Here is an 11,745-nt window from a genome sequence, read left to right as displayed (position 1 = left end):
CATCAACATTCTACTGCCAGGTGCCCCTCAACATTCTACTGCCAGGTACCATCAACATTCTACTGCCAGGTACCATCAACATTCTACTGCCAGGTGCCCATCAACATTCTACTGCCAGGTACCCCTCAACATTCTACTGCCAGGTGCCCATCAACATTCTACTGCCAGGTGCCCATCAACATTCTACTGCCAGGTGCCCATCAACATTCTACTGCCAGGTGCCCATCAACATTCTACTGCCAGGTACCATCAACATTCTACTGCCAGGTACCATCAACATTCTACTGCCAGGTGTCCGTCAACATTCTACTGCCAGGTGCCCATCAACATTCTACTGCCAGGTACCCCTCAACATCCTACTGCCAGGTACCCCTCAACATTCTACTGCCAGGTACCCATCAACATTCTACTGCCAGGTGCCCTCAACATTCTACTGCCAAGTACCCATCAACATTCTACTGCCAGGTGCCCCTCAACATTCTACTGCCAGGTACCCATCAACATTCTACTGCCAGGTGCCATCAACATTCTACTGCCAGGTACCATCAACATTCTACTGCCAGGTGCCCCTCAACATTCTACTGCCAGGTACCATCAACATTCTACTGCCAGGTGCCCATCAGCATTCTACTGCCAGGTACCCATCAACATTCTACTGCCAGGTGCCCATCAACATTCTACTGCCAAGTACCCATCAACATTCGTGTTCAGAACTGCAGCTGCTTCACCTGACCTGGTTTCAGAATGCCGTCATGGCTGAACCTCCACTGTACCGGAGGAGGGTCTGTCAAAATAATTACAAATCATCTAGGCCAGAATATATATATTTTACATTTTTAATCCATGTTTTGTTGTACACAAATTTACGTTTCAAAAACGTCAACAATATATGTAATGTAATCATTTGCACAGTGTTAAGTAGCTTTCACTCACACAAATCAGCTCTATTTTGTCTTTTTTGTTGTTGTTATTCATGTTTATTTTAATGATCGAATTCCGTCATTTTTGTTTTGATTTCCTACAGCATTTGGCACAATGCACAAAGTAAAATACTTGTAGTAATTTCAAGAAGCTGCGCCCAAGTCCATCACCCGATTGACCGACTGCACAGAAGATGACAACAATGAGTGCAGGAAAGTCCATTGACCAAACACCGTACTGAATATTTCCCTTCCAGGCAAGCGGCTGACAGTTATCCATATAGATGTCGTTGTGAGATAATGGGCAGTGGAAGCAGGCCTTTTAATTGGGTAGAAAGCAGTGTCCTGCAGCGTCCATATCAGAGTAGTTATGAGGATCTGTATCTGGGAGTCCGTTTACTGTCCTATCCTGTGGCTCCATCTCCTATCCAACAGCATCATAATACCGTCCTCCGAATCAGTCCCCCCCCAAAGATATCTGTTCTATCCCGTTCTCTAGTACTATAGTTGCCCACAGTGTATATCTCTGGTCCGGGTGGGTGAATGGACGGACAGGGGGCCTCCGTCCTGCTCTCCCCTCTCTTGTAGCCCTGAGTCGGGCTTGTCTGTTCTCCCAGCCCCAGCTACACCATGCCCTCACTGCGCTTGCTCCTCCACACCACCAGGGCGGTGATGAGCAGCGTGACCACCACGGGCACGGCGATGAAGGGCCCCAGGATGCTGTTGGGCGGGTCGTGCAGCAGCCGTCCTGACAGGGAACAGTCGTGGAAGTAGTGCTTGTGGATGCGGATGAAGAACTCGTCCACCAGCCGGTTGGGCCAGAAGCAGTCCATCTTCAGGGCCACCAGGTAGGTGCAGTTGGTGAGCTCTCCGTAAGGCCTGGAAGGACGAGGAGACACAAAGGAAACGAAAGGTCAAATCAATGAAAGAGGGACATTTTACATTTACATTTTTGGCATTTAGCAGACGCCTTATTCCAAAGCGACTTACAATCAATACATTTGAATGCTAAGCATGTGAATCATCAGTCCACCATTCGTGGCAGGAAGAGTAATCTAGCTCAGGCCCGGGGCCATTGACAGAAGGAAAATGAATGAATGAATGAATGGTCTTTATTGTCATTGATATAGTACAGGTACCAAACAACGAAATTTGGGGAATTTGGGAAATACCTTCTTGTATCACCTTCTTCTAAAACCTAGTTTTTTGTTTTGTTTTTTGTTTTATACTGGAGGAACAGAGAAACAGTACAAGGGGGGCAATAGAAGTTCTTAGGGACAGTTAGATTGGAAAGCGGGTGTCTTTAGGAGACGTAGTGCTGAGGGGCAGAAGATGTCTCAGGGACCTGGTTCTAACGTGACACTATTATGGATCATCTTTCAGTGGACATCTGGACCAATGCAGGCTACTGCATGAATAGTATGAATTTAAATGCTGTTGTACTGTATATAAGGATCCAAAATGGCGGCACGTATACATCGCAAAGCCCAGGGTCTGACCAGGTTGTGCAATTTACTGATTATTTGCCTAGTAGTCTACATGATCATGTTTTTTTGCACCTTGCTTGTGGTTAGATGCCAAATTACATCTCGTTGTCTAAGTACTTGTACTCAATGCAATGTGCAATGACAATACAGTTGAATCTAAATCGAAATAGTCAGTGTTGTTGATTAAAGTGGCTGTTGTGTGTTCTCTAATCAATAGTACACTCTCTCAAACATGACAGAGAAGGGGGCGCTTAGATGGCGTAGCGGGTTAAGCGCTGACCATGTAACCGCAGGGTAGCCCGGTTCGATTCCGGACGGGGACATATCCTGCATGTCATCCCTCCTCTCTCTCTCACCCATCCTTCCTGTCTAAATCTTCACTTCATCTGTCAAATAAAAAATGAAAAATATGAGTGGGACTGCCACTCAGAAAAAATAACATGACAGAGAGGAAGATACCCAGAGGCCCAGAATCGGCTGCTGTCACAGTCAGCTGGTGGAAGTGATTTCCAAGGGAGATTACATTACACACCTTGAAGCTACAAGAAAAGCCTTTTCAAACCACACTGTACTGAGTAATGAACCATAGGGTTCACATCAATCTCAGAGGTGTGTGTGTGTGTGTGCCCTGCCTTGCCTTTTTATCTAGCCTAAACAGCCCAGAGAGTAGACCCATGCTGTGGTCGAGAGTAATGATCCCTGGTAATGACCAGGGACGGGAGGACAGAGAGACAGTGAGAGAGAGTACACACACACACACACACACACACGCACACACACACGCAGACACACACACACACACACACACACACACACACCCTAATTGACAAGGCAGAGCCCAGCTCTTTCTTTCCCCTATGGAACATGCCCTTCACATGGCCTACTATATATAACCTCAGTGGATGTGTGTGTGTGTGTGTGTTGTGTGTTGTGGTATTATACGCCTTCTTGTTGTCTATGGGCCATCGGACTCATTCTCTTTCAGAGAATGGCTTCTTCCAAAGCAGGCACGTATTAATGCACAGCCTCAGGTGAACAGCTGGGGAGTGTATGACATCATCATTACTCTATTTAAGGAGGTTATCGAGAACACATGTTGCACGATAACGACCTGCTGGCAAAGACGTTATAGGCAATACGTTAGACCACAGCAGCAGAGAGAGAGAGACGAGAGACGCTTCAATTAAAAACGATACTAGACAGCATCAGTTTGATAGGGAGCCAGCGGTGAGACAGGGAGAGAAAGGAAAGACAGGACAGGGGGGAGGAGAGAAGAGATCTGGCGGAGCGTGGAAGAGAGCAGCGTGTTAGAAAATGAGATCAGCCAGCGGAACAGATAAACAGTATGAGGAACCTTCCTTTCCCCCGCTGACATACAATTCTACTCCAGCCGTGACCAATGTTATTACAGCAGATGAGTTATTATTATTTATTTATTTTTAAATTTGTTTTTCAGATTTTATCCCTTTTTTCACCCAATTTGGTAGCCAATTGAACCCAACCTAGCATCCAATTATCCCCTGCCTATTGCGAAGGATCTGCCACACGACCCCGTGGCCGGCAGTCCCAGAAGAGGCCGCCAGGCAGACTAGCTGACTGGCTCCTCGAGCCCAGCACCTGTTATTCCGGCACCCCGGGGGCGCTGTTGCGCGACGGATCCTTGTCCGGAAATACTCCTATACCGCCCTCGGGAGCGGCCGCCCAATATGCCGCTCCCCGTGTGCCTCGGCCATATCCGGATCTGGCGAGCTGGGATTCGAACCCAGTCCCCGGTGGGCAGCATGCACTAGTGGCCAGTGCTTAGACCGCTACACCACCGCGGGGCCACCCTAGATTAGTTATTATTGACATTACACGATTAATAAAACCTTTATATTACGGCTCCCTGTCTTGGGGACGGGCTCGGTCCCGACACGACATCACGCTTAACATTTCATCAATGAAGGTTTTGAACGTGTGTATTCCCTAAACAGTCCCTATTCCTGTATTTTTTCCGACGGAGGAAACGATCACAAAGGGTAGTTGTTATTCAAAGTACTGCATACTTATATATCTTCCTCTATCTCACTCTCTCTCCCTCTCTCTCTCTCTCTCTCTCTCTCTCTCTCTCTCTCTCTCTCCCCCTCTCTCTCTCACTCCCCCTCTCTCTTTCTCTCTCTCTCTCCCTCTCTCTCCCTCTCTCTCTCCCTCTCTCTTTCTCTCTCTCTCTCTCTCCCTCTCTCTCTCCCTCTCTCTTTCTCTCTCTCCCTCTCTCTCTCTCTCTCTCTCTCTTTCTCTCCCTCTCTCTCTCCCTCTCTCTCTCCCTCTCTCTCTCCCTCTCTCTCTCCCTCTCTCTCTCCCTCTCTCTCTCTCTCTCCCTCTCTCTCTCTCTCTTTCTCTCCCTCATGTATGTTTTTTTTCCTCCAAAAGATCCCCTAACGTCTCCCCCGGAGGCTGTCTGTCTCTCTGTCTGACTGGCCCCGGCGAGGCCAGGAGGACATCCCTGCTGGAACCTATTTAGTCCTGGGATGAGATTTATTATTAAAACCACGCCTTGGCCCTATCTCAACAGCACCATCTTATACAGCAGTATAACTTCACCAGTCTCCCCCACGGGGCAAACCTGCTTCCAATGTACAACGGTTAGTCATCCTGTCTTCTCTGTCATTTAGAGTATTACATTTAGAGTGTACGCACGCACGCACGCACGCACGCACGCACGCACGCACGCACGCACGCACGCACGCACGCACGCACGCACGCACGCACGCACGCACGCACGCACGCACGCACGCACGCACGCACGCACGCACGCACGCACGCACGCACGCACGCACGCACGCACGCACGCACGCACACACACACACACACACACACACACACACACACACACACACACACACACACACACACACACACACACACACACACACACACACACACACACACACACACACACACACACACACACACACACACACACACACACACACACACACACACACACACACACACACACACACACACACACACACACACACACACCTCTGGTCCTCTGTGGCTCAGCTGGTAGAGCATGGTGCTGACAACCCTTAGGTTGTGGGTTTGTTTCCTGCTGGGAACATCAAAATGTATGCACTCACTGAGGCTAACCAACAGCTACTTCCCCAGGCGATCAGGCTCATCATAAACAAGCCTACTGTTATATAATTGCTATTATCCCTAAGCACATCCCATGTGCTTAGGGACTACCTAACCTTAAGCAGTCACAGTCACTTTACCTAATACTCTCTTACACCCACTGCCACCGAGTGCAATAATCATGACATTTCTATTTGTACTATGTTATTTTTTACTATTCGTATTGCTAAATTGCCAAGATCTCCAGAGACCCATCCCACCCTGGGTACGAACACTTTGCCCGGCTGCCCTCGAACAGGCGGTACAGGACCATGGCCGCAAGGACAAACAGACTGAAGCTCAGCTTCTACCCCAGGGCCATCCAGGCCCTGAACACAGCAAAGACCTAGGTTCTGGGCCCTGGACAGTCTGGACGGATTGATGGCAGCTGCTGGATTGAAAAATCAGGTGTAGTGCTGAGGCACAAATATGTACATTTCAAGCCTGCAAACTGCGACACTTTAAATGAATGTGCAATAACACTATGTGCAATATGACAACCCTAGTCGTTTTATCTGTACAGTATAGTACAGTGGATAGTGTACATAGCCTTTATTTATGTAAACCAGCTCCTTTCCCTTCTTTTTTTTTTTGTGTTTTTCTTTCCTAGCACCAGGGGAGCCACCCCTCCCAAATGTCGTTGTTTGGTACCTGTACTATAGCAATGACAATAAAGACCATTCATTCATTCATTCATTCATTCATTCATTCAAATTGTATCCTGTCGTATTTGTCTCCCACAACTTGTCACTTGTCCAGTTGTCTCACTTATGTCTTGTACTATTGTCACTTTATTCATCTTGACTTATCTTGTCTCATTGTCTTTGTGTTGCAATGGCAGGACCTGAAGCCTAAGGATTTTACTCTCTTACACTTGTGTAATGTGACGTAACAATAACACTTGAAACTTTGGATAAAAGCCTCAGCTAAATGGCGTATATGATTATATTACGCAGTTCTCTGTGATGCAGGTGAGTAAATGTGACCTTTCAACCCTCTGATCTGTCTATGCGTAGGCGTGTGTAGGCTGATTGTATCCAGGTTTGCATGTATGCACACCGGGTGTGGTTGAGTTGTGGTCTGTTGAAAGCCAACGGATGTGTTCTTGGATCAGACGTGAACAGTGACAACTGTTATTCCCGTCTCTATGGATCCCCCCTGCTTTTCCAGGAAATGCACTGGTGTGACCCTCCAGCCTTCTCTCTCTCTCTCTATCACACACAAACACACACACACACACACACACACACACACACACGTTGTCCAAAGCAGTTCCTAGCATTTCTCTGCCTCTGTTCGCCCGGTTCCAATTCCCATCAGATGATGATGATATAAATAAATTCAAGTACCATGCCCTTTAAAACCAGTCAATCACAGGTCAAAGGTAATGTACAGAATGACATACAGGCCTTTCCTTCAGAGACCCTGTCACTTCAGCAGCCCACTGCTAGGATGACTTGACAGAACATTTACAGAAAGAGCAGGAGGTCAACCCTATGCTAGCCATATCAATGACCCAGTGACTCTGTGACATTTAGTGAGAACCCTGCTCTAGCTAGCTGCACTATGGCTGCACCCCCTCCTGAGGCCACCCTCCCCCCTTTATCTCTCCCTAACCTGGCTGTCCACTTTCCGAAACATGGATATGACAGATGAGAGCAGGTCTGGGTCTGAGATTCAATGGCATGATACTGGCTGTGATAGAAGCGGGGGGGGGGTAGTAGTTTATACAGAGCTAATGGATTTTTTTTTTTTTTTTTTTTTTTTTTCAGATTGTTATCCCTTTTTCACCCAATTTGGTAGCCAATTGAACCCAACCTAGCATCCAATTATCCCCTGCCTATTGCATAGGATCCGCCGCACGACCCCGTGGCCGGCAGTCCCAGAAGAGGCCGCCAGGCAGACTAGCTGACTGGCTCCTCGAGCCCAGCACCGTTATTCCGGCACCCAGGGGGCGGTGTTGCGCGACGGATCCTTGTCCAGAAATACTCCTATACCGCCCTCGGAAGCGGCCGCCCAATATGCCGCTTCCCGTGTGCCTCGGCCATATCTGGATCTGGCGAGCCGGGATACGAACCCCGGCCCCGGTGGGCAGCATGCACTAGTGGCCAGTGCGTAGACCGCTACACCACCGCGGGGCACAGAGCTAATGGACTTGTATCTGTTGTATCTCTAGGCAGAAGATTTTTTTCCAAACTGTTGCATATTGTGGCCTACACATTTGATAATGACTTTGCTCAGGCAAGAACGGAACTATAGACTCATAATCGTAATTGTAAAGAGTAATTTAGAAGCTGCAGATTGAACTGATGTGCAGTATAATGGTACACTGAGATTGAGTGAATCACGATAATCGTTCGGGGAAAGATATCAGGGAGAGTCAACAGTAGATACAATCTGGAGAGATTTCGAGTGGCATATCTAACCCCGCCTGTCGCTATTGTAAACAGACTACTGAACGATGAGACATTTCTTTTCGGTTAACAATCAACAATCGCTGTTCCCTTTCTCCTTTAATCTTCATGAATGATCCGAAGGGCTTTGAAAGCTTAGCTTCGATTAGCCAAGTTTGCGTGGGCTAATCTGGTCCGTTGCCTGGAAACAAATAATATGACTGAATAAAACTGATAGGGAAATCATAGCCAACAAAGCGGGAAATGAATTTAACAGAGCGATGACACAGACACAGATGGGTGCATTGTATTTACTAAACAATGAGAACTGTAATTGTTCTCTCTGTTTGTTTCATCTGCCTGGTTTGAAAATAAACTGCCACAAGCTGTTATTATTGCCTCAACGTAAGGATGAAAAAGTTCACTATAATTTCGAACCAGACTCAGTTATCGTTATACTGTGTATATATATATATATATATATATATATATATATATATATGTATACACACATACGCAACCGCCATCGTTTGTCTTTGTCATGGACATCTGTGTTAAATTAATTTGTGATATTAATATTTGGATTATAGATTACCTCCTGTAAGCCATTGTGCCGCCAGGCCGATCATGCAATAAGCCGAGTGGGATATTGAAGAACGTTGGCGTGTAGAGAAGCTTTGCTTCATGTAATCTCATGTTATCTGTTCTCCTCACACATCAGTAAACAAGACCGCTTTCATTATTTGGGCACGCTGGCTGAGACACCCCATACAAAGGTCAAAATAAGACATGACATTTTGGTGTCGGTTTAGTTTTTCCCAAAAATCTTTTGACATTTCCTTCCCTTTCATTTCACAGAGAGCAAGTCGAGCATCTTAGGGTGAAATCGAGTATTACCACAGAGATATGACTTGTTATGTGAAATACAGTGCCAACAAGTCTCAAGCTATCTGAATCAGCTAATGCTGCACGTCTAAAAAAAAAAGGCATCCAGCTTTTGAGAACCTTGAAAAGGGAGGGGGGGGGGGGAAATGAATCTACAAACATATCACGACATACAGTGTCACGAGTTTGGGTAGGTGGGGTTCAGACCGAAACAGATGGCCTCAGCGGAGGGGGGCTCAGAGGAATAAAGATAGCAGCTTTTCCTAGCGGTGCACATCCATCGTGTTCCATCCATAGGACTCCACTAGGAAGCCGCCAATCGTTGAGCAGGCAGCTGTTCTGGGGGCCTACATACGCACACGTACTGTACTCTCAACTGTGGGAGGCAACACATCTGCTGTGGCAGATTAAGTGCCAACTATCCTCATTTCATTCCGTCTACCAACATGCCACAGACAGTATTTCTGTCCATCAGCTGTTGGTTTCCTGTTGTAAACAGACAGATGCAACACAACAGACAGCACCGTTTTAGATTCCCCGGTATCTAAATCGGGCAGGTCCAGGAAAGAGCTGCTCTCTTCTTCAGCTTCCCCCCCGTGGTGGGAGAATCCTCCAGCACATTTCAGCACCACAAGTCCCCCCCCCGATTGAATTTCAGGAGGGTTTTAACACTCCTAAATATAACTCGGTGGGTGGGCAGGCAAGGGGGGGCCAGGACAAAACATCAACACCCAGAGGACTTGGCTTCAGCTCAGCCTCAGGAGACACAGTACCTCCATTGACTGACAGCTGGAGAGAGAGGGTAAAGCCGGACAGAGAGACCCTCAAAAAGAGACCCCCCCCCCTCCTGTGCCAATATCCTGGACCACTCTGGGCAGACTTTTCGTTGTCATTTTCAGGTTAACAGAGCAATATCATAGAATATACTATGTTAAGTATGTTGTATGTCATATAACATTTCTCTTATATCTCATTTTTACTCAAAGCTTTGGTTTCTGGTGGTTTCCTCCTTCACTGATAGTGTTCAACTTGCCAACTCAGATGAGACAGAGATTATCTAGGCTTGGTATTTGATATATATTTCCCATGCATATTGTTCTGATAATGAAAAGTGTTTACGCCATCACTGACATTTTATGAAGGTTTCCTACATATTTTAGCGTTGGAAGCATCTGTGCTCTTTAAGTATATTTTGTCTCTCAACTGTGTGATGGCAGTCTCTTTTGTCCTCCGCCTCCTCTTTGCAAACCTCTCCATGCCAAACTGGATGCTCTGTGAACACTCTTAAACATCAGACAAAGTGTTTCTTTTTTCATCATGTTGGCTGCCGGTGTCTGTGTCTGTTGATGAGAGAAATACGCTACCATGTAGTTCTCCAATAGGAAATCTTTACTCCAGTTCCAGTGTGCAGTTCTAAACGTCACACTGTTTGGTACAGTTTGTCACTTTGTCACTTTGTCACCTGTACTATTGACACTTTTGTATTGAATTATCCGTATTGCCTTATTGTCTTGTGCTGCAATATCAGGAACCGAATCCTAAGAATTTTACTCTCTTACACTTGTGTAATGTGGCGTAACAATAAACTTGAAACATGAAACTCAAAACTACATTCTGTACAACGCGGCAGGGTTCCACAGATAGCCTAGCTACTGCATACTGTACAGCTCTTTAGCTCATCTGCATAGCTGTACTAAAGCAGAAAACACCTCCTGCGGCTTTCTGCTTCCCAGCTTCACCAGCACATCATATTTACATTGATCAAGGGGATACTCTGCCAGGCAGCTCCTATGGACTCAGTGATTATTATACCGTAAACTGAATCATTCAGACACTGACATCTACGAGTCTGTTTTATTTTATGTTAAAAGAATGTTTCTTTTGACAACAGATATAGGCCTAGTGCATTATTCATCTTTAAGCGTAGGATAAGTATGCTTTATTTTTATTTTTATCCCAGCAGGCTAGGCTATTGCCTCGTCATTGCTGAGGTCTACTGGGGAAAATACAGCCGATCCTCTGTCGCTCTTTCATCTCTAAGTCACCACAACAATGGTTTCAACAATGTGATGCAGCACTCTTCTCTAAAGAGAGAGGTGCAGAGCCTTGCAACTGAAGAGGATGCATAGTGTTGAAATGTGCTCTTCATCTCTCTCTCTCTCTCTCTCTTTCTCTTTCTCTCTCTCTCTCTTTATCTCTTTATCTCTCTCTCTCTCTCTCTCTCTCTCTCTCTGGGTGACGTTGACGGAGGGGTAGCATATGTGTGTGTGTGTGTGTGTGTGTGTGTGTGTGTGTGTGCATGCCTGCCTGCCTGCCTGCATAGCTGCGTCTGTGTGTGTGTGTGTGTGTGTGTGTGTGTGTGTGTGTGTGTGTGTGTGTGTGTGTGTGTGCGCGTGTTTGTATATGTGCTTGTATTGGGGGAGGAGGGTGTTGTTATGTTTTTAGAAGCTCTCCACTTCGGAAGCGGAACACATGGAAACAATCCCACAAGCCCTCTGGCATTTCTGCACGCAGGCCAGTCAGGTGCCACCCTGCCACCATTCCCTCCGGGTGCAGAGGGGAGGGGGGAGGGACCTGGGGATCTTATACACTACAGGATATACAGTGACAGTCACCATGATTGACAGCTAGCTTTAGTCCCTCTATTGTAAAACACATTTTCATTAAGCAAATACCTTGGTTTATTTGAGTCCTATTATATCAAGCGCTATAATCTGACATTAATGAAAAGCTTTAACAGTGTTTGGGCTCCCATATTAAATCATAGCTTCAGGAAACAGCTGGGAACATTCATCTGTCAGAAGGTCAAATAAAAGTCATAGACTTTTGTTAGACTTTGATGTTAGAAGCAGAACAATTCAAAAGGTTTATGAATTGTTATTATTACTTTATCTTGGAAAT

At 46.4% G+C, this 11,745-nt stretch overlaps 1 protein-coding gene across 1 annotated transcript in view; it reads right to left on the bottom strand.

Annotated features, from left to right (window-relative positions):
* Nucleotides 1–1,543: 1,543 nt before the first annotated feature.
* Nucleotides 1,544–11,745, bottom strand: part of ramp1 (receptor activity modifying protein 1) — a gene marked incomplete at both ends in the record, with an annotated part of 38,383 nt that continues 28,181 nt past the window's right edge. Inside the window, one exon of the mRNA XM_080536975.1 lies at nucleotides 1,544–1,799. Within this exon, the coding sequence (XP_080393101.1) occupies nucleotides 1,544–1,799 (256 nt within the window). The remainder of the gene's footprint in view (nucleotides 1,800–11,745) is intronic.

This window comes from Nansenia antarctica (genome assembly GCF_963989245.1).
Source record: "Nansenia antarctica genome assembly, chromosome: 7".
NCBI classification, from domain to species: domain Eukaryota; kingdom Metazoa; phylum Chordata; class Actinopteri; order Argentiniformes; family Microstomatidae; genus Nansenia; species Nansenia antarctica.
Note: the sequence above shows the minus strand (reverse complement) of the source record. Positions and strands in the feature narration are given on the sequence as shown.